The following is a 27,487-nucleotide window of genomic DNA, read 5'->3' as shown; positions in this document are numbered from 1 at the left end:
AACAAATTCACATACAAACTTTTGAGAACCATTTATTGTGATGAACATAGCAGCATGTGCTCAGGCATACAAATTTTAAAGAGACCCCGTTAGAGAAATCAATAGTGCTTTGGGGAGAGCCCAAGTGATACATAAGCATGATTCTTCAGCATCTTGAACAGTAACCAAGGCAGCTCCCTAGCACTAGAAATAGAGAATTGCAGATTTTTACTCTTAAAGATCAGTACCCAATTTTGTAACTACCCCTCAACTTCAGTCTTACTGCACAAGAGGAAAGGAGACCTGGACAAGGACAGTGGATCAGACAAGAACAAGAGCCAAGTAGAGGGGTAATGAACATGAACACACACACACACACACCCCGACCCACCCACCAACCCCAGAGGCTTAACTCTTGGAGAGGAAAGAGACATAACCAACATAACTAAAGACAACATAAATAGAGAACATGGGAGAGAGGGGGTTCTCTTCCTTCTAGGGATTTATTTAGCCGAATCTTTCTAGTCAGTTCTTTGGCAATAGTTTGTGTTTTCCTTATAAACTATTTCAATTTCAAGAAGCAGATCATATGTACTGTATTTAGAATAGGCCATCCTAAGTGATACCGGAGGGGATATCCCTTTGAGGAGAAAGAACAAAGTTAAAATAAGGGGTTAAATTAATTAAAAATTCACAAACTGAAAAGGTTTTAATTATTAAGCCTATGAATCAAAATTACACTGTAAAAAGGTATAACCTGTACAAAGGAGGGATTCAACCAGCCATCTTCTATTTGAATAAAGAAGAAAAATGACACTGTTAAATACATTTAAGTGAGCCAAGGAACAGGGGAAAAACTACAGGTCTTTTAGAACATTTAACATTTACACTTTGAGCTATTTACATTAAACGAGGTTTATTTAGCATCAATGAGGAAGAATTACTGATTAAGACTAAGTCCCTAGGACCAATTGGACCTGTAAAAGGCTTGTACGCTATGGCTGTAACCTTTTACCAGTCCCTGAGTGTTGGAGCTAGTCATTGGTTTAAATGTCTCCTTAATTGAGAATAAGCCTGAAAAAAAAGATACAGATATTTATATAGATATATACACAAGCCACCCAGTGTCTTTACGTCCATTGTTGGCACAGGGAAGCCACAAGCAGGGAGGACACTGAGGGTCTTCTCAGGACTGGATATTTGTAGAATTGAGGACTCGAGAAGGGACATCAGATCTGGAAGCCTTTGAAAGTTCTCGCTGTTGAGAGAGAAAAGGAGTCAGGAAAGCTGAGTTGGGGGAGGCTGAAGGGGGGAAGCCCAGAAAGCTGTCAGTTCAATAAGGAACTCCTCTTTTTCCCTCCCTTCCAGCATAGCAGCTCTGGGAAGTCCCAATAGCAGGAGACAGTCAAGCTTCTCATAAAGGCAAGCAGGACGAAGATGTTGCCTTGATTTGGACATGGGGTCAAGATGCTAGTCATCCCATCAAAAGTTGTGTTAAGGACTTGAGTCAGGGGGATTTGTATAGTTAGTCACAGGAAATGCTCAGGTGCAAATAAACATCCCCCAAGTCACATTGGGCTGGGAAAGAGACCTATTCCGTGGAACAGAAATGCCAAAATGTCCACAGAACTTTTGGGCTCAGACGTGACGAGCTAGTGCCCAGGAAAACAAAAAGGGTGGAAGGACCGGGCCTTGCTCCCTCTACAGACCATGGGCCAGGCATATCTACCAATCCCTGGGGCTGGAAGCCCTGTGACCTGCTGATGATTTGATCTCATGCTGGAGCACGTGGTATGAAAAGGCAAAAAGACCAAGGTATAGAAAGCTGTTAATGGATGTTAGATTGAAACAAGCAGTATTAGAGCTGGGAAGACAAAGCCATGGCAGAGGCTCCTAAGAATCCTTCCTGGAAACCGGGTATAGGATACCAGGGCCTGTAGGGATTAAACTTCTTAAATAGTCTTGTCTGGACTAGACTGAGAACAAGGGGGTGACTCTTCACAATTCCCCAATTATCAGTTAGGATCATTGCTAAAATGTTCATCCTTTTGTAGATGGATCTACTACCTGTGGAATGTGATGCTGCTGAAAAAACAAACCAAGCAACACCCGCATTTTAATAATTGAAGAGTCAATGATGCCTAATTGTGACCAAATTCCTAAACTATGATATTTTGCAGAAGGTCTGCCTCCTGCTGTCATTGAAGCATAAGCCATTGAATGACACCACCATCTGGTCCCTCCTAGACTTCGTCGCCACTGGGGACTAGGTAGCCTTATATCTGAACAAGAAGGTAATGAAGGAATAATAGTAACATTAATATTAATAACAGTTGAAATTATATAACACTGTAACGTGTGCAAGGTGCTTTACACACGTGACCCCATGGTTAGATTAAAGGTGTTAATGGCTATTGTTAAGTGTTAAACAGGGATGAGAATATCAAACCAAGACACAGGGCTCTTGAACTTGTGTGGTGCTCTGATCAGCATGCAGTGCTATTGTGGAAAAACTTGGCCCTTCAATGTCCCCGATATCCAAGCAGCTTCATGCAGGAGAAAAAACAGGGAAAGCAGGCAAGTGAGAATGAGCTAGCTTATAGTACACAGGAATGAAGTAGTCTAGTATGACTAGGGGTTAGTGAGGCATATACTCCATGAAATAATCAGCACACAGGCCCAAAGGAAATAAATACTGGAAGCACACAGTCAGGGTTCACAGGGTACACATCCCTTCACTCACCAAACTGTAATTAAGTCATCTACTTGTTCATTTATGACATGTGCTCAAACCAGAGTGGGTGCCTGGTTAAGCTTTCCAAGGCAGAAAACTGCCATTTTAAGAAACTGCCTGGCTTTAGACGGAGCTGGGAACGCAAGTCACAGCAAGTTTTCATAATGAGAAAATTTTTTTTGAAATTTGAAATTTGAAAATTAAAGAAACCTGATACTACCAAGTTAAAAAGTCTATTCAGTAGGCTTTTCTGCTCCCCCTTGCCTAAGGATTCTTTGGTAAATGTGGCTGAGCCCACTGGTTAGTACAAAGCTTTTCCTAGATGGTAACAAAGCCAATAGATATTAGGTAGGTTTGAAGGAAGAAGGGACATGCAGGGACATACAGACCTGAGACCCAACAGATGAGCAGTCAAAGAGGGAAGGGTCCTTCTACAGAATAAAGATTTGAGATAATTACCAAGAACTCCACCAAGAGAACACTAAGGTGGTCATTGCATGAGTTATAGTGTTAAAGGGAATTTCCTTCTGCAACTAAGGAATAGTTTGTCTCAGACAGAAGGATTCAATTTAGATGTCCAATCATCATAGTCAACTTCCCTCCTGCACAGGACTTCCCACCAAGGCAAGAAAGGTTTCTTAGCCCCCAAAGCTGACCCTGTCCTATCTAATACCTCGTGCTCCCCCTGTGAATTTCCCCATTCCACCCTGACTGTGTGCTCCCCAGGGATTGGTAGATTTTAGAAAAGGAAAATTACCGCAAACTCAGAATAGGTGCTGGCAACAGAATTAATGGTGAGGTTACGCTGGAGAGGGGCCAAGTAGGGACACCCACCGGTCAGGATGCTGCCACTCAACTCAATGTTCTCTTTGTTGTGTCCCTGTGTGCCCAGAGGGGCTGTCCTTTGCCCCAAACGGGTAGGAGTCTTGGATGGCTTGCCAAAGTAAGCAGAAGGAAAGAAAGGTAAGTCATCCTTCACACAAACCATTAATGTTACATCTAAAGTCACCAAAAAAAAGTTCAAGAGGATGGTCATGTGTTCTGGATACTATGTTTTCTTGTACTAAAAATGCTTCCAGGATTTGTGATTACATTGGTGTGGGTCCTCCCTTCCACTAAAACAGACTGCAGCCCCTCTATAATTTATTGGATGCCCTTTGAGAGTTAGCAAAAAAATGCATAATCCTGTGGTTGACCTAGTGATGACTAGCACTCGGCTAGGCTATCCCTGAGACAACAGACACACAGAGAGTCATGGAGCCTAACCAGAAGCTTTGGACCTGCCAGACTTCGTATTCCTCTAGCCCAGGCCTGCACAACATTGAAGGCTGCTTGTAGCCTGCCAAAGGATTTCAGGGGGCCCTCAAAAAAGGTAGAGAATGTCAAACAGACCTGCAGGTTACACTGGCAGGCTGCAAGAGGCCTGAGGGCTGTATGCTGTGCAGGAATGCTCTAGCCTAAGCCTTTGAGAACCCAAGGCCAACAGAGCATAATGCTAGTGCTGGGATGTTCTGGAAGAGATGTGGTAAATTTATTCAGAATGGTAGTGCTTTACTGAACATGCTCACATCTGAAATGTGCATTGCGAGGCACTCAGCAAATGTTTTTGCCAAGCATTCCTTCCCCCGCCTTTCGCCCTTGAAAACTCTAAGCTGAAAATGGAAAGGACCCCAAGATGGACACCACTCTGTGAACATGGAAGCAGTCTCTGTTCCTAGCATCAAAGACCGAATGAGGTGCTACCTGAGAGCTGGACCCCCAGAATCAGAGGAGACCATCACCAAACCCTTATCATCCTCATAGCCCCATCACATCACCATCCTTCTGTGATTACCACCTAATATTACTGTAACAGTCTAGTTCAGCCTGACTATACTTTATCAGTTTCTTGATCCAGATTGAACAACTGATTGCTCTGGCATCATTGGCAGGAGGCACTATTTTGACAACCAGAATAACATGGAATAAGGTGGGTGAATTGGTTAATGCATTAATAGTGAATGTGCATCAAACAAACTGACCTTGCCTCCAGCAGGTGGAAGGCGGGACACTGGGGAGTGGTAGACAGTCCCACCGAAGACAGAGCGGATGGTGCTATTGGGAGTGGCTGTGGAGATTGTGGTGGAATTAAGCTGAAGGGGAAGAGCAGGGAAGTTAGTGGCATGGTCTAAGGGCAGCAATGTGTTAACATCCTCAAACATCTCTGGAAATTGGTCTCTCTACAGAAGAGCAGGCAAGGGAAGGAAGTACCGAAACAAAGACAACCAAGCCAGATAAAGCATCTGCCACGTCCAATGAAGGGAACACAACTCAAGGACGTATGCAATTCTACAAGGCCTAATGCTCAGCTGGAGTGAGTGTAACTTTCAAGTTGTGACTAAGGAGTGAGGGAGAACAATTTTGATTTAAATCTGGGAAAAGAATTCACCTTTCAAGGCCACTTTGCAAAGGAAAGTTATCAATGAAATACACCCCCTACCACACTGCTATCCTTGGCTCCTGCAGAGAGCAGCCTCACTTTACCTTCCGGACTTTGCCTGGTGTGTTGGGGCCCAGCACTCGCCGCTTGCTGGGCGTCCTGGGTGTACTACCATAGAGCATCTCTGTTTCTGTCTGCTGACTCTTCTTGAGCTGCTACAAGAGAGTCACAAAAGGAAGTAGTCAGCTACCACTGCCCCACCACAGGGGCGGGCAGGAGGGAGGGAGGGAGACAGGCCACAGGTCAGCTGAAATCCCAGGTCTCCACAGTGAGTCACATGTTTACTAAACACTCCATGAGCATCCACAGAGATGGAAAACAAGGCAGCCATCTTGCCCCCAAACAGCTGTATTCTCCTTCCCCTTCTCCAGGACTTACTCTCTCCTGCTTTGCTTTCTCTTTCTCCAGACGATGCATCTCCCACTGCTCCATCACATACTCCATGAATTTCTGCCCATTCACCACAAAGGCCTTTGAGTGCTCTTGTTCCCACAGTTCAATCTGTGCCTTCAACTCTTCTTCCAGCTGGGGTCATAAAGACAGACACTATTGCTATTATCAAATCTCTTTCCCATAGTTAAGACCCCAGAGACTCTGGTCTCCTACTTCTGTTCCAGGGGAACAGATGAAGGAAATGTGCTGTGCAGGCAAAGCATTACAGTGGCAGGTCACAGCCTTCCAAAATCAGCTCCATCCCTTATCATGTGACCCCGGGACAGACATTGAACTTCTGGGCCTCAGTTTCCTCATCTGTAACAAGAGGGGATTGGACAAGATGATCTCCAAGGTTCCTTCCAGTTCATGATCTAGGACCTCCAGGAGCTAGACCACAAGACAGACAACATCTGAGGATGAAGGACTGGGATGAACAAGACCCACAGCCTTCTCTTCCTCCTCCAAGGTACCTGTTTGGGTGGTACATGGTGACCCAGGGAACATGGAACTCTCTCAAGTAAAAGTTAGTCCAGATTGTGGGACTGCTTACAGGCAAGTGGAAAAATAACGACAGAGCACTCTCTCTGGCGGTAAAAAGGTTATTTGGTAAACTTTGATTTGTATACTTGGGACCAGTAAGTTCCAATGGAACAAAGCTAAAAGAAGGCAAACATCACCACAAGTTTTCTATGAGGTTGAGCAAGGTTTAGTTAGGATTTATTCATTTGACCATTAAAACCCAACATCAGCATTCTGCCGAATCTGTACTACTCAGAGGCATCTGCATGAAGTGAATTAATTCTTGGACAAAAAAAAAAAAATCTCAAGTGGCCAGTTTTCTGGAGTGAGGAATGTGTTCTGAGATTTTCAGTGGAAGACTCCAGAAACAACACATACCTTAGGTAGAGTTTTTTGGAGCTTGGCTCTTTGCTTCTCTTCTTTCAGGAGATTTCCGCCTCTATTTGTAAATCGGCTCGGATCAGAAGCTTTTCTCTAAGGACAAAAGGCTTTGACTAGAAAACAGGATCGCTAATAAATGCCAGTACAGCAAGAAGTTATTTCTTGGAAATCCTTTAATCCTACAAAACTGTATTCTTCAGGGGATGGAAAATGAAGGACCAGTGAGGTTCTTTCTACATACTAAAGTTATGCTGTGAGAAAAGAAATTAAAAGTAGTCCCAACTCAAGGGCAGCAGGAAATGGTGGGTGGTAGAAGGCCTCACAGCAAGGCCAGATTCAGAAGCCTAGTGTGATCCAAGGGAAGAGGGAATACTCTATTGTGTCCATGGAAGAAAACACAGAAAACTTCAGTTTCCCTCCCTCCAAAAAACCAAGAAAGTTACCTCAAATTCTAAGAAAAGCTTCCAGCTGTCTTCCCACTTCTGAACACCTTCAAACAGTTCTTTGTGAGTCTCATAGTAATGTTTCAGCTCCCCAAGTTCTGTGTCATGGAGCTGAAGCAGGGTCTCTGTGTAATTCTCTGCAAATGAGAAAGGATCCAAAGGAAGAAAATGGCATCTTTCTCTTTACCATTTCTTTCTTTCTTTTTTTGCTTTTTGGAGGGAGGAAGGTAGGGCAATTGGGGTTAAGTGACTTGCCCAAGGTCACATGGCTAGTTTTTGTGTTAAGTGTCTGAAGTCAGATTTGAACTCAGGTCCTCCTGACCCCAGGGCCAGTGCTCTATTCACTGCACCACCTAGCAGCCCCTCTTTCTTTACCATTTTAATAGCATTACAATAAAAGTCACCCTTTTTGAAAGCAACTGGTACCTTTCCATTCATCCCATAATGAGTAAAGCCCATTCCTTAATTTGCTGGCATCTGGCCTCCATCTACTAAAAACAATGTCTGTAATAAAATCTGATGGTTTTTATTCCTCTTTGAATTAAATCAATAAACGCTGACTAAGGGCTTATCATGTGTCAGGCACTGCTGTATACTGGAGATACAAATACAAAAAATGTCAGTCTATCAGAGGAAAGAGCCATGGAGCTCTAAGTATCAACAGAGTAAAGACAAACTGAACACCGGTAGTTGGCTGGAGGGAGGGCCCAAGAAAGGCTCCATGTAGAAGGAGGTACTTGAGCTACAGCTTAAAGGAAGTGAGGGGATCTTAAGAGGCAGAGGTAAAACAGCTACTTCCAGGCATAGGGAGAGTCAAATGGGAAGAAAGAGGTTAACTGGGCTGGCAAGAGTTTGAGAGGTCTTGGGCACATACATTTTAAATCCAACAGGGAAGTGATAAAGTAGGAAAAGTTTAAGAGAGAGAGCCTGGGGCTAGGTATCTATGGATTGGGGAATCACTTACATAATAATGATACCCATGGGAGCTAATGAAGGCCCAGGACAAAACTTTGGGGAAAACCCACAGTCAGGGAGCATGATATGGAAGATTGAACAGCAAAGAAGACTGAGTAATCAGAGAACTAGGAAGAGAACCAAAGGCTAACACCATGATTACCCAGAGAGTATCAAGGAGGAGAGAGTAGGCAATGGTGTCAAATTCAACTAAGGATGGGAACTGGGGGGGGAAAAAAAAGACTAGCACACTTGCCAATTAAGATGTCAGTGGCAACTTTGGAAAGAGCAGTGACCTCATAAGAGATGAGGTCAGAAGTCAGTCTACATAGGGTTGAGAAGTGTATAAGGGAGAAGCAGCCAAGATAGTGGTTGAAGGGGAAAGTGACAAATGTTAAAGAGGAATGTGGAAGAACTGGGCCACTAATTCATTATTGGTAGAATTGTGAACTGATCCACTCATTTTGGAAAGTAATCTAGAATTATGTCCAAAGAGTTATTAAACTGCCTATACCCTTTGACCCAACAATACCACTACTAGGTCTGATTCCAAAGATGATTAAGGAAAAAGGAAAAGAACCTCTATGTGCTGAAGTGTTTATAGCAGCTCTCTTTGTGGTGGCCAAGAACTAGAAACTTCAGGGATGCCCATCAATTGGGGAAAGGCTGAACACGGTGTGGTATGTGATAATGATGGAATGCTACTGTGCTATAAGGAATGGTGAGCTCAGTGATCTTAGAAAAACATGGAAAGATGAGCATGAAATAATGCAGAGTGAAATGAGCAGAACCAAGAGAACACCATATACAGTAAGAACAAGATTGTTTTGAGAACAACTTTGAGTAAATTATTTTGGCTATTACAAGCACCCAAATTAACTACAAAGGACATATGAAGAAAGACTATGTGCATCCAGAGAAAGAATTGATAGATGTACAGAATTTTACACACACACACAACACACACACGATCATTTTGTGGTATATTTGAAAGGAATAGCAAGTCATGCTTAGTAGCTTTGTAGTTTCATGTACAATCATTTTTTTTATTGTACTATGTTATGAAAATGCTTATACTGTACTAATGTAAAAAAAAAAAGGATGATCAACACAAAAAGTAAAATGCTTTATAGCTAGAAAATGTGGCTGATTCTCTCTCATTCTTTACAGAAACTATTCTTACTCTCAACTATCTTCTCTTCTTTCCTCATGCCCCTAACCACACTCCTTTCCCAGAAGATGACTTGGCCTTCTATTTCACCAAGGAGCTTCAGGTCATCTGACAATCTGACAATCTCCTTCCTCATGCCCCTTCTTTAGGGCCTCTACCTTCCTGGAAAGCATAGATCAGTTGCCACCTCCACCATGGGACCTTTTTTTTTTTTTGCTTTTTGGAGGACAATTGGGGTTAAGTGACTTGCCCAAGGTCACACAGCTATTAAGTATTAAGTGTCTGAGGTCAGATTTGAACTCTGGTCCTCCTGACTTCAGGGCCGGTACTCTACTCACTGTGCCACCTAGCCTCCCCTTCAACACTTTTTTGACATCTCTCCTCTATACACTTGCTCCTTGTTATGGGTACTCCTTCTAACTTTAGTTTTGACACCAATGATTCCTATGCCTTCTTTAGGATCATCATTCCTTCTCTCTCATGCCATCTTTAATCACTCTTCCACTATTTCTTTGGTGTTGCGCTACCAACACTCCAAGGCCTTCCTAATCCTAAAATGGCCTTCTATGGGATTTCCTTCTCTACTTCATGGTGAAACTTTATGAAAAATTTCTCTGCTCACTCAAAGGTACACTTCATCACCAGGGATCTCTTCCTTTCAGCCCCTGCCAACCTTGCCTCTGGTTCCCACCCCTCAACTGAATACATACTTCTCTTATTCAGGCCTTGTCTTCCTTCACATCTGTCACTGATCATATTTTTTTTGGATTCTCTTCTCAGCTTTAGGGGTTTCACAGACTTTACATGTTCTTTTGGTTCTTCTCTTCCCTCTTTAAGTATTAGTTTTCTTTCCCAGCTCCTCCGTCTCCGAAAGGCCAAAGATGTCTGGCCTTCCCCTTCATGTCTGTGGCTTCAGCAGTCACTTCAACGTATATAACTCCCAAATCTTCAGCTCCAAATGCTCTTCCGAGGCCCAGCCCTACAGCTCAGGGCATCTACACTTCAATGTTCAATTAACACCTCCAAGTCAACATGTCCAAATCTGAGCATACTTTTCTCTCCAAAACCTACTTGTTACTTTGGCTTCACCATTTCTGTTAGTGGTACCACCATTCTCCCCATCTCCCATACTGAAAACTTTACGGTTAACAGGTTCTCACTGCTGTTGGCAAGACCTGTTGAAGCTCCCTGTGCCACAACTATCATTTGTTCTCTTTTCTTCCTATTATTCTTGCTATCACCTTAGTAAAAATCCTCACTCTTAAAATATCTTGGCCACAACAGCCTCCAAGCAGGTTCTATAATTCAAGTGTTCATTAAGCACCAGTTACTATGTGTGAGAACATGGCCTCGTGGCCTCCTACTACTACGAGAGGTAGCATGGCCAAGACCCAGATTCAGAGGCAAAAAGACCTGAGTTCACAAGCTCTGCTCCAGATACATACTGGCTGTGTGATCCAGGACAAGTCACTTAACCTAGGCAACTCTCTGAGATTAAGTGGCTGAAATATTGTGCCAATGGAGGGATTTTTATAGTCCATGAAATTCCCCAAAATGAATGAAATAATAAGTTTAGGACCTACCTCAATTTCCACCTTCCCCCAACCCCCAAAATGTGCAGTGTATGTGTTAACACCGGGGACATAGGGACAAAATACCACCACCACCAAGCTATTTTGAAGTGTTGTTTTTTTGGGGGGGGGAGGGGGCCAGAGGCAGAGTATAAACAAAGAAGTAAATATGAAGCAATTTCGTGCTGCCAACACTAACAAGTGAAGGCCCCATGGTGGAGGTGGCACCTGATCTATGCTTTCTAGGAAGGTAGGGGCCCTAAAGAAGGGGCATGAGGAAGGAGTACATGACACCCCCAGTAAAGACCTATGCAAAGGCAGAGATGATGGAAGGTCAGAGACAAGGAAAAGCCCATCCTAGTGGCTGCTTAAGAGTGAAAGGGGTAGAAGTGACTGCAAAGGGAGGTAGGAACCAGATGGTGAAGGCTTCACTCCTCTCTTCACATGGCTAACAGATTTCAATCTTCCTCACATCCAGATTTGGTTATTCCATCACTACTCTGCTCCAAACTCTTCACAATGACTATCACCTACCACTTAGGAATTTCTCTTCCTTGGCCTGCATTCAAAAGCTCTCTATAATGTGGTACCACTTTCTATTTCCAGTCTCATCTTTCTATTTTCTCTATGTTCCAGACAAATTGGACTAGTACCCTAGCTCATTCCCTATGCCCAGAATTTCCTAGAAACTCCCTCTATTAGTGAAATCCAGGCCATTCCTTAAAAGCCCAATAAAAAATTTTGTTGATTGGAGTGGCTAGTTGGCGCAGTGAATAGAGCACCAGCCCTGGAGTCAGGAGGACCTGAGTTCAAATCTGGCCTCAGACACTTAACACACACACACACAAAAAAAACTAGTCATGTGACCTTGGGCAAGTCACTTAACCCCAACTGCTCCCCCCTCCCAAAAGCAAAAAAAAAAAACAAACAAAAAACTTTGTTGATATAGTAGAGATATGAGGGGAGCTTCACCCCACATCATGGGTCACAAAGCACTTTGTACTTCTATATATTATAGTTATTTATAGATATAACACATCCTTCCATAAGAGTAGATACTCTGTCTTATTTAAACTCTACTGGTATCTACTTGTGTCTTTAAGATTACTCTTGAAACTCTTTAAAAATACTATTTGTTAATAAGTAGGATGGCTCTCTGACAAGGGAACGCTATGCACTATGTAAAAAACAAAGTATATCAATAAAAACTTCCTTTTGATCTGAAATTTTTGGAGGCAATTGCAGTTAAGTGACTTGCCCAAAGTCACACAGTTAGTATCTGAGGTTGGATTTGAACTCAGGTCCTCCTGACTATAGGGTCAGTGCTCTATCTACTGTGCCACCTTGTTGCCCCAATAAAACTTAAAAAAAAAAAAATAATTCTTGACACTTTCCCACACTCCTCTGTAGACATGGTGGTGGACTGGTCTATCTATGGGTATGGAATATTGCATGTAGTCAAGATTTTTTTTTCGATGTACTGAGCAGTTTTGCAGATTTTTTCTCTTCTTTTTCTTTAAAAAGTTGTTATATTGGATGATTCTCTAGAAGAGGGAGATGGGGAAATTTAGGCAGCATCAAAAGACATAAAGGGGGTGGCTAGGTGGCGCAGTGAGTAAAGCGCCGGCCCCAGAGTCGGGAGAACCTGAGTTCGGTTCTGGCCTCAGACACTTAACACCCACACAAAAATACTAGCCGTGTAACCTTGGGCAAGTTACTTAACCCCAATTTCCCTCCAAAAGTTAAAAAAAAAAAAGACATAAAGAACTTTTAAAAAAAGATTAATGCTTTTTTGAGGGTAGGCCTGGTTTGTAAATATATTGAGCACCCAAGTTTCTCATTCTTAGCTACAAAATTATGTGCCTCATACCAACCATCAAAATAGGGGGCAAAGGCTTGTCTTTGCTCCTGGCTGTAGAAGCACTTCTCCCAGTACAGAGCCAGCTCCACCCGAATTGCTTCAATAACTTTCTTCATGTTTTGAATCTTTAGCTCCTCAAGTCGATCCACTTCTGATTGCAGCTACAAGAGGGAGAAACACCACAAAATGCTTACCTTCTTAACCTGGAGAACAATGGGACCACTCCCCCATTCACTGACTGCAACAGCAATGTACTTAGAAGCCTCAGCTGAGAGCAGAAGAGACAAGTCTTGAGCTATCAGGCTGACCTCACAAAGCATCCTGCACCATTTCAAGTTCTTGGGCACAGGTAGTAATTGGCACATGCCATAGAGCCTGACTGAACTGTGAGCTCCCTAAGGGGTGTATCATCAAGCACAGGGCAGTAGTAGCGAGAGTGAACAGAGAGGAGGGACAAGAAGGGAAAGTCAGGCTAGCATTCAAAGGAAACAACTGAGTTGGTTTCCAACGAGGAAGGCATGAAGGAGGTTCCCTAAAACTTGCAAATGGTATTAAGGAATTATAGATGTGTCTAGAATAGTTTTCATAGTAGTTGAGTTTTTATATTCTGGGAATATAATTCAAACTAACAAGCCAAGGAGATATGCTCATGTTCTATGAAACTGAAATGTGAGTTACTAGGGTCTGAAAACCTATGGTGAACGTGTACACACACACTAAAACCAACACGTGGAATGACTGCCACTATTCCCTGAAAAAGCAGCTCACACAGTTCTTTCTATTGAGCCCTGACACATCAGTTAGAAAGTCTCAGCACATCACTTAAAAAAACCCCTTCCTTCTCCTGTTAGTTTTCTTACCGCCTTCCTTATTTTGGTCTTTGACCCGGTCATGAACATGGCCAGGGCTTCTCTCTCCTCAGGGGGTATTTGTAACCTGTCCCAGAGTTCTCTGATTCGAGATCGTAGACCGTCACACAAAGCTTCATTCTGAGCTTTCTGCATTTCCAGCTACAGCAGAAAAAGTCAAGAATTACACAAAGTAAGGCCATCCAAGTCTTACACCTTCTCAAACTGCTTGCCAAGTAACAATCTTTACTCCAACTTCCATATTTGTCTATGTATTTTAATCAATTTTTTTTAACAGCTGGAATATAAATGTCACTGACAATTTTGTTTAACTATTAACTTTTTCTTATTTCATTGCCTACATATTTCCTTAGCTTGCTTACTTTTCTTAAGACAGGAAAAGAAAAAAAGGGATAGCCAGTTTTCTAAAGTTTACAAGTACCAAGAACCTCCCAGGTCAGAGTTGAGAATCCTGATACTGAAAATTAAATCGTTTCAAAGCCTTGACCATACACTCATCCAACACTAAGTTACATACTTAAGCTGAAAGCAACTTGATGTAAACAATGCTAAGATATCTCATATCCATCAAATTGGCAAAAATGGAAAAATTCAGTGTTGGCTGAAAATGAAGGAAAATAAACATGCTGCTGAATCACTGAGGCTGGCAGAGCTGTGAATTGTTAAAAACATTACAGAAAGCAATTTGGAATCATAAAAACAAAGTCACAAAATTGTTCTACCCTTTGGCCTAGGGCTCTGTCGGGTATATGTCCCTCAGAGATGAATGACAATAAGAAAACAACTATCTGCTCCAAAATATTCCTAGCTGTTTGTGTAGGAAAAAAAATATAAACAAACAGTATACCCATTGAGAACTTACTGAATACATTTTGATTATGAATACAAGGGACATCTATGTCCCTTCATATAAATATGAAGAATCCAAAGAATTCTAGGGAGATGTGGATGAATACAGAGGAAAAAAAAACTGAAATTCTCACTTTCTCTCTCTCTGTAGATAGACATAGACACATAATTGCTACAACTATGTAAATGAAGACAATTTTAAATGACAACAAAAGTCAGGTCAAAAACCTTGGATAATGCTGGCACTAATTTAATCAAGAATAAACATGACTTTTCTCAGCAAGGATTAAAAACTAATTCAGTATAAGGAGCATATTACGATCCTCTTTATTGTTCTACTTGTTTTCAGGTATAGTGAACTGTGGAGGGTTCAGCTGGGGGTGGGGTGGCTCCGGTTGTGGGATTTGTTGAAATCAAACATGATCCACAAAGGACCTTGCCCACCTGTCGGAGAAGAGTCTGTAGTGCAGCTATGTTCTCCAGAGACAGGCAGAAAGCCTCTTCATCCTCACACACCACATCTCTCTCAAAACTTGTGTCCGGGGTGTGATCCAGTTCTTCCATACAGAGTATGATCTGCTTCTTTATGTTGATAAACTCCTCCCGCCTACTTGCCTATGAAAAAGCAAGGTGGTTATCATGGCGCCCGCAGGGGAGCTGACCAGAGAGATGGCTAAGGGGAGATACACAATGGTACCTTGGTTTCGGCCAGAGTTTGCAGGTGCTGCCTAAACTGGTCCAACTCCTCCAAGCTGGGGACCAAAGTACTGCTGATGCTATATGGCGTTGTACAGAGAACCTCACATAAGTCTTGGTCTCTTTCTTGTAGCACTTTCAGTTCCTGCATTCTCTCCTTCTTTTTCTTGAGCATCATTTCCACTTGAGTACGCAAATCCTTTTCTAGCTGCAAGATGGTGCTCTCTTCCTTCTCCTGCATCAAACAAGGGTGTGGCAATGCTGTTAGGCCTACAATGACCTTCTTCACAATAAGCAAGGACAAACAGGGTAGTCTGCTGGATGAGGGCCAGCTTAGCCACATTCAAAGATTCTTATCACAAGGTTGGCTGTAAGGTGGAGAACTTTTCAAACACAGCAATTTTCAAAGACCTCTATTAAGTTAGAGGGATGGTAAAGTGACACAACTGAGGACAGTAGAAGAGGCAAGGCCTTAATTTGTGAATGAGCAAGCACTCAGCTACAGGAGAAAGGTAGAGCACAAGAAGAGCTAAAAAAGTTGATGGATATTCAAATATATAGAACTGCAACATCTCCAGTTCTTTCTTTCTTTCTTTTCATTTTGGAGGGGGAAAGCAGGGCAACTGAGGTTAAGTGACTTGCCGAAAGTCATATACTACTAAGTGTTAAGTGTCTGAGGCTGGATTTGAACTCAGGTCCTCCTGACTCCAGGGCTGGTCCTCTATTCACTGCACCACCTAGCATCCCCAAGTTCTTTCAGTTTTCAGTGAAATGAGTGGGAAGTTGTATGTGGTTATTAGATACAGGATGGCCCATCTAGTATATCAGGAACCTTCTGATAGTAACCTGCAATTTCCTCCCCCACTCTAAGCATATAAAACATTTCTTCCCCTCAAGGAGCTCATCATTCCACTGGGTGGGGTATGTATATATGATAAAACTTGTATCTAGATTTTATTATAGTATTTATCACAGTATCATATGTTTTAATTTAGTATCTCACTGAAAAAGTACAAGCCCTTAACTTCCAACAACATGCCTCCTACCCAGACCTTGCCCATGTACCTACCATATTCACTGAGGAATGAGTAAAATCTCTAGGTCAGCTCTTTCTACAGAAAAAGGCAGTGTATCTTAATCCTTCACTGGTTCACCATCAACCTTCCGGTTTTGTATTTGTGTTCTATGGCCCTTCTCTTCCCAGCAATCATCCCAGTTCCAACTTTTTCTGACCTCAAGTCTGCATTCTGATTTGGCTCCACATCCATTTCTCAGTGCCAAGGCCTGACTTCTGACAACTAGATCTCTAGAGACAGTGCACATAAAACTTACCTTAAAGGATTCCAGGCTTAATTCCTTACACAGCGTGTTAAGTTCTTTTCGACAGAAGTTGATACTTTTTAAGAGCCTCTCCTTAAGACTCTCTTCTTCTGCAATCATCATATCCAACAGACCCTAGAGCAAAAGAATCATCCACAGAACAATTAGGGGTGTTAATAGGGAAGAAAAGGGTGATGAGATCTGGTGTATGGGATCATACACCAAGAATGGAGGTTCCCAACAACGGGCAGACCTTATGATCACATAACCTTTATGTAGTAGACAAAAATCTTTCCTACTTGTCCCATATCTCAGTCAATATCAAATGCCCATCACACACCAAGATCACAAATTAAAATCCAAGTTCCTTACCTTTATATGCTTCTTGACAACCTCAGTCCTCTGTAGCCTCTGGTCCTCTGGAATTCCTATCAATTCCCAGATTTCTCGAAGATGGTTCAGGGCTTTTTGTAGACAAACCACCGATTCCTCTGCCAGCACTTCACTGAAGAAAAACATATATGTGATGAATTCCAAGACTAGAAGCAATATTAAAAGGACTAAAAATAAAACTATTTTTATTTGTACCACTAGTTTTTAGCCCAGTGCTTGGCACATGGTAAATCCTAATAAATAATTTTTATATCCACTCATTCTTACCAACTCATGAAAATCCAATAATCTGAACATACTAAGTCTCAATCTTTTTTTCTAGGAGACATATAATAACCATTAACAAAATTTAAATAGTTCTTTAAATTATCTCAACAGTTCATCATAATAATCCTGTGGGAAAGGTAATGCAAATATTTTTATCCCCAATTTACAGATGGGGACACAAAAGCCCAGAAGAGATTATGTGAACTGCCCAACATCATAACATGCAGTTACTATCTTGGCAGATGGAGAAATGGAATTCTGGGCTTCATATTTCAAATTTGATCTTTCTATTAGACTGAAGTAAGAGAGGAATCAAGGATACAGCAAGATTACATCTATTCAAACAACTAAGCTAAAAACCAGATCTCCCCCCCCCCAATAATATTATACAACACATCTGACTGGGAGTCAAGAGACCCTAAAAGAGAAGACCATTCAGTTTGAGCTTCCCTAAACTCTGCTCCTGTGATAGTAATGGCAATTAAAGATTCCCCTGTATTGGCTTGGTTTTCAAATTGATTGTGTTGAAACCCAGAGTTTGTTAATCCCACCTGTGGGATGGGCTTGTTGATGTGAAAAGAAAGTCCTGAACTGGGAGGAGCTGGTGATGTAGATTTGGAGAGACAAGAGAGAGGCGTAAGATCTTTTTGGAAGCAGCACCTCGTGGAGAGAGAGAGAGACTAAGAGAATTGCTGGTGGCCGCTTTGAATTGCCCTGGACTTTTGAGACCTGCCCCCTGAGCTGCCAAGGACTGAGGAGACATGGCTGTTTTGCTGGTACTTTGTCTGTCTGTTTTGATGTTGTTTTGCCAGATTTGTCCACTAGTGAAAGACAGTCCTTTTGTTGAAGAAGTCCTGGAACCTGGCTGTTCGCTAAGAAGCCCTGAGACTGTCCTGCAGACAGAGAGTGAATACTGTCCACTGGTGAGGGACAGTGCTGTTGTTGCAGGGGTCTGGAGACTGTCCTGCAGACAGAATGAATACTGTCCACTGGTGAAGGACAGTGCTGTTGTTGCAGGGGTCTGGGAGCCTTTCTGTTGGTTCAGGAGCCCTGAAGAAGGATTTTCTTGTTGTATGTTTACAGAAATCCTGGGAGAGGGCTTTGCTAATGTGTTCAGGGGTTCTAGGACTGTTCTACAGACAGAGGATGAATTCATGAAGGGACTGGCAATGTATCTTATGGCCTTGCTAAGCCTTGTCTCCCCAGGAACTAAGATTGCTGAGAACTTGCCTCCTGTCAAGATGAAGAAAAGACCTCCATTTGGGTATTAAGTGCTGTGTTTAAACTTGATGTAACTCTGGGGTAGATTCAATTGTGATCCAGGGGTGGGGAACTTTTGACCTTATGTTTGGAAACTAATCTCCATTTGAGAAGAGGGGCTTTGTGGTGGACTTAATTAAGGTATAGCCTAGGGGTGGAGAAGTATTTAGAACAGGGACTTTGTAATTGATTGAATGATTGGAAGGTCCTGGGGTGGGGTAGTACTTGGAGATTATTTAATCACACTTAGTAAATGCTGTAATTTGGAATGATGTCATGTTTTGATCTTCTTCTCTGTTCTTGGTTTGTCACTGAATAAAATAGAGAGCACCTATGCTGGTATTCTGAACCTTGGGAAGTTGCCTTTCTTTTGGCATTACATTACAGCTCCTCAAAACTCGTGTCTTCACATATCTTATCCCTCCCTATCTTAGGGTAAGAAATTAACTTTTTTTATAAAATTAATTTATTTTTAGTTTTCAACACTCACTTCCATAAGATTTTGAGTTCCAATTTTTCTCTCCATTTCTCCTCTCCCCCCACACCACAACAGCATGCAATTTGATATAGGTTCTACATGTATATTCACATTAAATCTATTTTCAAATTAGTCATGTTGTAAAGAATAAGAACCAATGGAAGAAACCATGAGAAAGAACAAAAAACAAGAGAGAGAGCAAATAATATGCTTTGATCTGCATAGTTCTTTTTCTGGATGTGGTTAGCATTTTTCATCATGAGTCCTTTGGAGTTGTCCTAGAGCCTTGCATTGCAAAAATAAATGTCTATCAAAGTGAGTCATCAAACAATGTGGCTGTTACTGTGTACAATGTTTTCCTGGTTCTGCTCACTTCACTCAGCATCAGTTCATCTAAGTTTCCAGGATTTTCTGAAGTCTATTTGTTCATCATTTCTTAGAGCAGTATTCCATTACTTTCATATACCACAACTTTTTCAGCCATTCCCTAACTGATGAGTATCCCCTCAATTTCCAATTCTTTGCCACTACAAAAAGAGTTGTTATAAATATTTTTGTACATGTGGTTCCTTTTCCCATTTTTATGATCTCTTTGGGATACAGACCTAGAATGGTATTGCTGAGTTAAGGTTTTATAGCCCTTTTGGCACAGTTCCAAATTGTTCTCCAGAATGGTTGAATCAGTTCATAACTCCACCAATAATGCATTAGTGTTTCAATTTTCCCACATCTTCTCCTGCATTTATCATTTTCCTGCTTTGTCATGTTAGCCAATCTGATAGGTGTAAGGTGGTACCTCAGAGTTTGTTTAGACTTGCATTTCTCTAATAGTGATTTAGAGCATTTTTTCATATAACTATAGAAAGCTTTAATTTCTCCATCTGAAAACTGTCAGTTCATATTCTTTGATCATTTATCAACTGGGGAAGAAGTAACTTCTTAATAAGGCTAACTCTTCCAATTTGTTTCTTTGATTCTATTCCATTCCACTATTTCTAAAATGTTTTCCATTAATCAATCTTTCAATATACCCCTCCCCACATCCACTTGCCTCCTTCACAAGAGCCAACAAACCTTCTTGCCAAAGCTACCCTTTCCACCTGTCTCCTTGAGTACCCTCCACCAACCTGCCTATCAGTCATCTCCCCTCTCAGAGTTTCCTATTCTTTATAGGGTCTTTCCCTTCTCTTCACAGACTCAGGTCTTCCTTCTGTTTAAAAAAGTCTTTCTTTGACCTTATTACTCTCCCATCTTTCTCCTTTCTTATAGAGAAAGATCATGAAAAAGTAGCCTATAATGTCTACCTCTATTACTACCTCTCATTACTCATAGCTTTCTTCTTCCAAATTTCCAACTTCTACTATTAGCCATTTCCACTTGGCTATTTTATAGGCACCTTAATTTCAACATATCAGAAACCAAAATCAACTCATAAACACAGTGTGAACCACTGTGTTAACTACTGAGTTACTTAATATACTACCAGGAGGAGGAAGGGAAATGACAGACCCAGGCATACTCTAATTCTAAAGTAGTGATTGGCCTATTGATCCATATAGAAAAAATACACATGGATGAACAAAATTCATTTCCAAATCGTGACTTGTCAGACTGACAGCCCACTGGGTTAGTCTATCAGTATATCTATCTACATAAAGCAAACATTAGTAGCACTGCTCAGAAACTTAAATGAGGTTGGTGACCATGTCTTCATTACCTTTGTACCACCAGCCCCTAGCACAGTGTTTAGCTTGGAATCATATAACTAAAGCTGAATATAACTCTCACTTTACCCATGAAAAAAATGGAGGCCAAGAGGGGTTAAGTGATTTTCCCAAGGTCACAAAGGTAACAATCAAAGACAGGACTTGTACCCAGGGCTCTTTATTACTTATTAATATTATCAAATAAATTCATGTACCACCTGCTTTAAAATTTTCCATTTAGGGGCAGGTAGATGACACAGTGAATAGAGCACCAGTCCTAGAGTCAAGGGGACCTGAGTTCAAATGTGCCCTCAGACACTCGACACACTTTCTAGTTGTATGACCTTGAGTAAGTTACTTAACCCTAATTGCCTTGCCCTACCCCCCCCCCCAAACATTTTCCATCTGATAGGTCGGGGAAAAAAAACCTCAAAACTTTTCTATATTGGGACGTATGACTTCAACCGGAAACATACTCTATTTACTAACTGGGATGGTATTTAATCTGTCAAATTGCAAAACTCTCATTTGGGGGGAAAAAAAGACAATGCATGGAACTTGTCAGACATTGTCTTAAGATCATAAAAAGTTACAATTCCTATCTTCTAGGACTTTATCTAAGACACACCAAAGTGATGTTGGTGAAAAATAAAGCATATATGAGAGCCATTTTTCTGTTAAAGGCTATTGACCCACTAGAGGAATGAACAATCATATTAGAATTAGAGAAACTAGAGCCAGGAGGCACAGGGTTCAGTTATCTAACCTCTCCTTTACAAATGATTAAACTGGGCAGAGACTTTTTCAATATGAACTGAAAGGCAAAGCTAATTAATGGAAGACACCTAACTCAGGCCTCCCAATTCCTAATCAAAGGTTTACTACTCTAGTAAAATGTCTTTCTTCGAAGGCTACCTAGTAAAAAAAGCAATTAAATTTAGTTTTAGATTTATAACAAACATATTTCAGCTTTAATGTTGTTGCATATAATGGGGGGAAAACTGAGAATGTTAAGAGGAAGAAAGAAAAAAAGATGACAAAATACTGATGAAACAGAGAAACAACTCCCCCCCCTTCCCCAACAAATGCCCCCCTTCCTGTTTCTCTAAATAGTACCACCAAGGCTGTAAATAGTGTCACTTTGGGTTCTCCCCTCTCTCCATTCCCTATATTACACAATCAGTCACTAAATGCTATTCATTTCTCCTCTGAAGTGTCTTTTGGAGTCACTTTTTCTAGTCTTTTCTTTTTGCCCCCTCCCCCAATCACACCCTAAGAGAACTAGACCTTGAGTCAGATCTTAACCAGAGTTCAAGTCCTACTTAAGACACTTACTAGCTATTTGACCTTAGGCAAGTCACTTAACCTAAGGCCCAATTTCCTGTAAAGTAGGAAACAGCTCCTACCACAGTGTGGTTTTGAGGATCAAATGAGAACACTGGTACTGAGGTTTGTAAACCTTAAAATGCTATATAAATGCTAGCTTTATTATTACTACAACTGAATTATGACAAGAACCTCCTAGCTGGTTATTTCTCTACTTCCTCTCCTAGCATCTCTCTACTTCTAGTCTCTTACCATCCATATCACCTGACAAGATTAATCTTTATAAAGCACCACTTTCATCATGTCACTCCCCCGATAAGCCCATAAGTGTCTCCCTGTGTGCCTGCATCATTTAATCAAAGCTGTCCATAACCTGGACCCATCCTACCCACAGGACACCATTTCCTAGGTCTCTTCCACCATGTCAACTGTCAATCCCTTTACTGTTCTTTGTACAAGTCATATTTATTCTCATCTACATATCTTTGTATATGCTCCCCACCCAAACCCTGCCCTAGAATGCCTTCCCCTCTTCACTGCCCATCCAAGTGCTCTCTATATTCCCTAAGGTACCATTTCTTTCATGAAGCTTTCCTTAACATTCCAGTCCACAGGCTATCTCTCATCTAAGAGTTATTTAATCATATGCTAATGATTACACGTGTGCTAATTTTTACTTTTTAAGGAGATTTAAAAACTCCTCAAGGTCAGGGATTATGTTTCATACTTCTCCCATAGTACTTAGACCAAGGAAGAGAGAAAACACACACACACACACACACACACACCCCTGTGCATGTGTCCCATTAACTGATATTTTGTGTATCAGTGGTACCAGGCTTACACACACACCAAAAAGATATGGAGAATAAAAAAATAATCAACAAATATCATATCGGTCAAAACAGACCACCTTCAATATAGGCCACACACCCCGACAGGAAAATATCACACACACACCCAATTAGAGGTCATATGCATTTTTTATGAGTTAGAGTAGAGAGGAAAAGCAAAGCATATACAACACAAAAATCCAGAGCCATAGTGCCTGGCACACAGTAGGCATTTAAATGTTTATTGGTATATTGACAGATTGATATAACCAACGATATGTTTCTATCATGCCTATAAACATGTTTGTGTCTCCCCCAATAGTCAAAAAATCTTCACTTGAGATGGCCATTGACAATAGATGTCTCTACTTCCTTCTCTCTCTCTCTCTTTCTCGACTAGCAACAGTTAACTAAAGCTAATGCCTTAATCACAATCATTATTATCCTTCTGTCAATTACCCTCTTCTTGATGTTCTTTTCTCTCTAGGTATTAATGATACTCTTCTCGGGTTACCTGACACACCCTCAGCCTTCTTGGTTGGATCTTCATCGAGGTCACACCTCTAACCCACTAAGCCACAGGTGGGTCCGATAAGAGCTCTCACTAGGCCCTCTTCTCTCCCTCTATATTATTATAGTTGATGACATCATCAGCTCCCACTGATTCAAATCTATGCTGATGATTCTTCAATTTCCTTATTCGGTCCTAACTTTTCTCTTGACTTCCAGCCATATCTCCAAACTCCTTTTACACACCTCAAACTAAATGTCCCTTTGTCATTAAACTCCAGGTGTACAAAGCTGAACTCATTATCTTTCCCCCAATACTTTCCCTTCTTCCTAACTTCCCTACTATTGCCAAGAGTACCATTATCCTCCTAGTCACCCAGACTTTCAATCTAGGTATCATCCTTGACTCCTCACTGTCCCTCACCCTCAAAATCCAATCTGTTGTCAAGGCCTGTCAATTTTCCCCTTTGTAACTTCTCTTGCATATGTCCCCTTCTCTCCTCTGCTACTGGCATCAGTCTGGCAAAGGCCCTTATCACCTCATGCTTGGACTATTGCAGTGGTCGGTTGGTTGGTCTCTGCCTCCAATCTCTCCCCAATTCAGCATTTTCGACTCAGCTACCAAAGTGATTTTCCTAAAGAGCAAGTCTGACCATATCTCCCCATTCAATCATGGCTTCCTATCACTTCCAAGATCAAATATAAAAACGCTGCCTGGTGTTAAAAACCCTTCATAACCTATATTTTTTTTCCTGGAAGGCTTAAGTCCCTGGATCTGTACAATTTTTGGTCCATTGGAACTAAATACAATACTTTAGTGGACTATTTCATTTCATTGGTATAGAGTACATTCAGTTCACCAACAGAATGCAAGTGGTTCCATGACCTAACTAGGGTCATGGTTAAGATGAATGAGTTGGTATGGCCAAAACATATCTCTTGCTGGTGCCTTCTGGTGATGAGCCTCTCTCATCTCAGCTACATTGGTTCTTAGATAACACCAGTCAATAGGCCTCTGTTCAAAGCTTTTCTAAGTGTCTAGGATCTGCCAGAGTTTACCTTGTACTTGGAATATCCTTTAAGGGTATATGGTGGCCTCCATACTCTCCCTGACCGAGCTTTTGAGTAGGACAACTTAAATTTATATAGAGTTTTAAGGCTTACAAAATATTTTCCCTAAAATAACCTGGGAGGTTATTAATGGGAGAATGCAAATAGTATTATCAACATTTTACAGATGAATCAAGAGGTTAGGTGACTTGACTACAGGCCACAAACCAGCAGGCATCAGAATCTGGATCTGAAACCGAACCTCCTGGGTAAATCTGACACTCTTTCCACTACACCTCACCGACCTGGTGGAAACCTCAGGAACCCCAAAGCAGGGGTGGAGAACATTAGCAGTATCAGCAGTAGCAACCAGGAAAAAGAACAATAATTCACTATTAAGACTTGGCAATTACAGGCTTCCCTAAATTTGAAATTATATACTGTTTTAAACTGTATAGGACGGACCACTGACTGACTTTATTTATATCTGATGTCTGAAGACCAGCCCAGATGGATGTGGAAAGGCCAGTCATGACACTGGCCACAGAGTGTGAATTTTTTCCAGCGATGGCAACTCTCAAGGACCTTTACTAAGTTATAGAGGGGCTGTAAATCTACAATAGTCACTGCAGTTCAAAGGATGTGGGGTGGAATCCTGGCTCTGCCACTTACTATGTGACCTTGAGAGTAAGTCATTTAACCTCTGAAAGCCTGTCACCTCATCTCCATGAAGAGCTTGGGTCAAAGGACCTCTCAAGTTCCTTACGCCTCTAAATATATAGTCCCATGGGTGACAAGAACGAAATTACAAGTTACTTTAAGTATTATAATGGACATAACTCCAGTACACGCTGGAGAGGTAGCATGGCACAAAAATACAAAACTGAAGCCTAGAAAGGTTAGTTTGCACAGATAATTAGTGGCAGTGTTTATGCAGTTACATCACACTACAATAGTTTCCTGAAAAAACCAGATATTCACAGTAATAACATCCAAAAAACTAGACGTGTTAGATTTTTGGTCCTTCTTACAATTTCAAGTATAAATCACAGGTCTGGAAATGATCCAAAGAGATTGTCATATTCCTTTCCCTGCAGTCAAGCTTTAACTCATCTATTTGAGTGATCAGTCCTGTTTTTAATATCTCTTTGGTACATAATCACATGTTAATTGTTGACTTGAGAGATGAACTCTAGAGAATAAAGCCTTGAGATCACCGTGCCCTATTTCAGTAACTTATAGTCAGTATCAGCATTCAAGTGATCAATCTGACAATCTTTCTGTTTCTTCTGCTACATCAAGCTCTTGATTACCCCCTGGATAACTGAGTTCTAGAAACCTGTGAGCCATCAGTTAAGGAACTCCATGTGTGACACCCCTCTTTTCTAAGGGAACAGAAGGGTCTCAGACTTAGATGATACAGACTGTTACCAGAGGCTCACAGGTTAACTGATTTATTTGCCCTGGGTGACAAGATTAGAAAGTGTCAGAGGTGAAATGTGAATCTCTGCCTTTCAAACTCCTAACCCAGCACTCTCCACTATACCATAAATTAAATAACACCTAAATGTGATATCCTTCTATACAGTGGTTTCAGTCTTTAAAAACACCTTTTAACTTATAGTAGAACTTGATTAATTTTATCTCCTCCCTGTCTATGCTCACTTTTTGGTAGTGCAATAGAAGAGGTAAAGAGTCTGGACAATCTATAAACTATAGATACATCCTAAAAGAGCAGTTTCCATTGTTTTATAAGGCTGCACAGGTCATACCAATATCCAACACTAACTATGAAAAACAGCTTTTTATAGCTAAGCTTTCATCTATATGTGAAATTATTTTAACTATAAGCAATAGGGAAAGACACTCTGAATTACTATTTCAAGTACAGTTAAAATTTTTTTGCATTTTTTTGCCTGGGCCTAGTTTGTCCATTGATATTTGCAAGATGACTGGTTGGCCCGAGTTAAACTTTTGGGAGTCAGGGCAAGAGACATCCCAAAACACTGAACATTTTGTTTCTAGACACAGGCTTGACAAGTAAATTTGCAGTGGGGCCCGCCCAGCTGGCAGATATTAGATGCCACACCTTAAATGACTAACAGTATAGACAATTCCTTATCTGACTATGCCAAAAAGTGAATGCTACTGCATAAGGAAAGCTGTGTAGGCTTCCCAATCCATACAGGTGGTAAGTCAGTCAATAAGCACCTACTATGTACCTAGCACCAGGCTAAAGAGCAAGGGATGCAAAGAAATGCAAAGACAGTCCCAGCTCTCAAATAGCTCAAAGACTATAGGGAACAAACACAATGTATCAGTTAGTCCACGTGGTATTCAAACTCCTGGGTTTAGCCACCCCCCCACCCTCCCAGTCCTACCAGGGGAAACAGTAATGATTACCTCACCTAATCCACACTCAGTTCCACTCAGTTTTCCTAGCGCGGGCTTTTTGTTTCTCAAGGGCTCATACTTGGCTTCACACCCACGGGAAAAAAGCTCAAGTTCCTGGAATTTTCCTCTTTTCCCCTGGGGGCGTGTCTCCACCAACCAAAGTGACGCTAACTCAGGGCAGCCTGTCCGAGCGTTTCACCCATAACAGGTGGGAACCAAGGCTCCTCAAATAACTGCTAAGCCTTTCTGGGCCTTCGCATCTCGGTTGGGTGCTCGGGCACAGCGCCCCAAACTTGGCAGCGAGCCAGAAAAGCTGCTTCCGCGACATTTCCTTCAGGAACCTGGGGGGGGGGGGGAGTGGATCAGGTGTATCCCCCCGAGTCAACAAGCATTTTTTTAGCTCCTGCTGTGTGCCAGGCGTTATACAAAGCGCAAGAAGACAAAGAAGGCAAAGGAGACGGTCTCCATTCTCAAGGAGCTCAGAGTAAAAATTAAGGGCCAAATAAAGGACCCCCTAGAAGCAGGCCCTTCTCCCGAGGGCCCCTCCCCAAACCTCTACGGCCAGGGACGGATCCAAGCCTTGGCGGCCACACCCCACCCTCACCCTTCCAGTCCAGGTAACCCGCCCCTTCCTCAACCCGCGGGGCGAGGTCGAAGCCAGTACCGGGATCCCCAGAGGCTCTCTACCTTCCCAAGCAGCCGCGAACCCGGTCTGGGGCTAAAATGGCCTCGCCCTCCACCCCGGGCCTCAGCCCCGAGCCCAACGCCGCCCTCACCTTCTCCTCATGGCGGCTGCTTCCAGCCGAAGCTTGTCCCGGCTCAGACTCAGTCCCGGTGGAGTAGGCGACCCCCGCTGCTTCCGATCCGACCCCAAACTGGCTCAGGTCGCGCTCACCAGTCCACTCTGGCAGCAACAGTTCCGGCACGACTCCCTGGGAAATCGACTAGAACCGTTTGTCCTGCACAAGGATTTCAAACCGGCCCGCGGGGAGGGGCCGCCCTGTGATTG

The 27,487-nt window shown here is 42.0% G+C and overlaps 1 protein-coding gene and 1 long non-coding RNA gene across 9 annotated transcripts; one reads left to right on the top strand and one right to left on the bottom strand.

Annotated features, from left to right (window-relative positions):
- Positions 1 to 16: 16 nt before the first annotated feature.
- PRC1 (protein regulator of cytokinesis 1) lies at positions 17 to 27,487 on the bottom strand. 8 transcript variants are annotated; one of them, XM_069098640.1, is made up of 15 exons: positions 27,255 to 27,487; positions 16,634 to 16,766; positions 16,274 to 16,396; positions 14,943 to 15,176; positions 14,690 to 14,860; positions 13,388 to 13,537; positions 12,541 to 12,688; positions 6,971 to 7,107; positions 6,525 to 6,620; positions 5,571 to 5,717; positions 5,237 to 5,347; positions 4,735 to 4,845; positions 3,471 to 3,647; positions 3,103 to 3,144; positions 17 to 1,237 (listed from the first exon to the last, which is right to left on the bottom strand). In XM_069098640.1, the coding sequence occupies exons 1-15, from the start codon at positions 27,263 to 27,265 to the stop codon at positions 1,166 to 1,168; spliced, it is 1,863 nt and encodes a 620-aa protein (XP_068954741.1). In that variant the 5' UTR covers positions 27,266 to 27,487; the 3' UTR covers positions 17 to 1,165. The 8 variants fall into 8 exon arrangements, with proteins under 8 accessions (XP_068954741.1, XP_068954745.1, XP_068954742.1 ...); XM_069098644.1 differs by having other exon boundaries at positions 3,548 to 3,647; positions 27,255 to 27,486; XM_069098641.1 differs by lacking the exon at positions 3,103 to 3,144.
- On the top strand, positions 3,646 to 7,385 carry LOC138169299 (uncharacterized). The gene is made up of 3 exons (XR_011170319.1): positions 3,646 to 4,682; positions 4,939 to 5,066; positions 5,601 to 7,385. It is a non-coding gene; the product is annotated as an uncharacterized lncRNA (long non-coding RNA).

The sequence above is a fragment of the Petaurus breviceps genome, unplaced genomic scaffold (genome assembly GCF_028583685.1).
Source record: "Petaurus breviceps papuanus isolate PSGF00001 unplaced genomic scaffold, PetGlider_PUasm1.0 37, whole genome shotgun sequence".
Classification (NCBI taxonomy): Eukaryota; Metazoa; Chordata; class Mammalia; order Diprotodontia; family Petauridae; genus Petaurus; species Petaurus breviceps.
Note: the sequence above shows the minus strand (reverse complement) of the source record. Positions and strands in the feature narration are given on the sequence as shown.

Excerpts from the sequence above, each read along its gene's own strand:
- PRC1 (XM_069098640.1), bottom strand. Across the intron at positions 5,718-6,524 it reads TCCAAAAAACTCTACCTAAG|CTGGAAGAAGAGTTGAAGGC; the intron begins GTATGTGTTGTT and ends TTATGACCCCAG. Across the intron at positions 3,145-3,470 it reads GCACCTATTCTGAGTTTGCG|AAGGACCCTTCCCTCTTTGA; the intron begins GTAATTTTCCTT and ends TTTATTCTGTAG.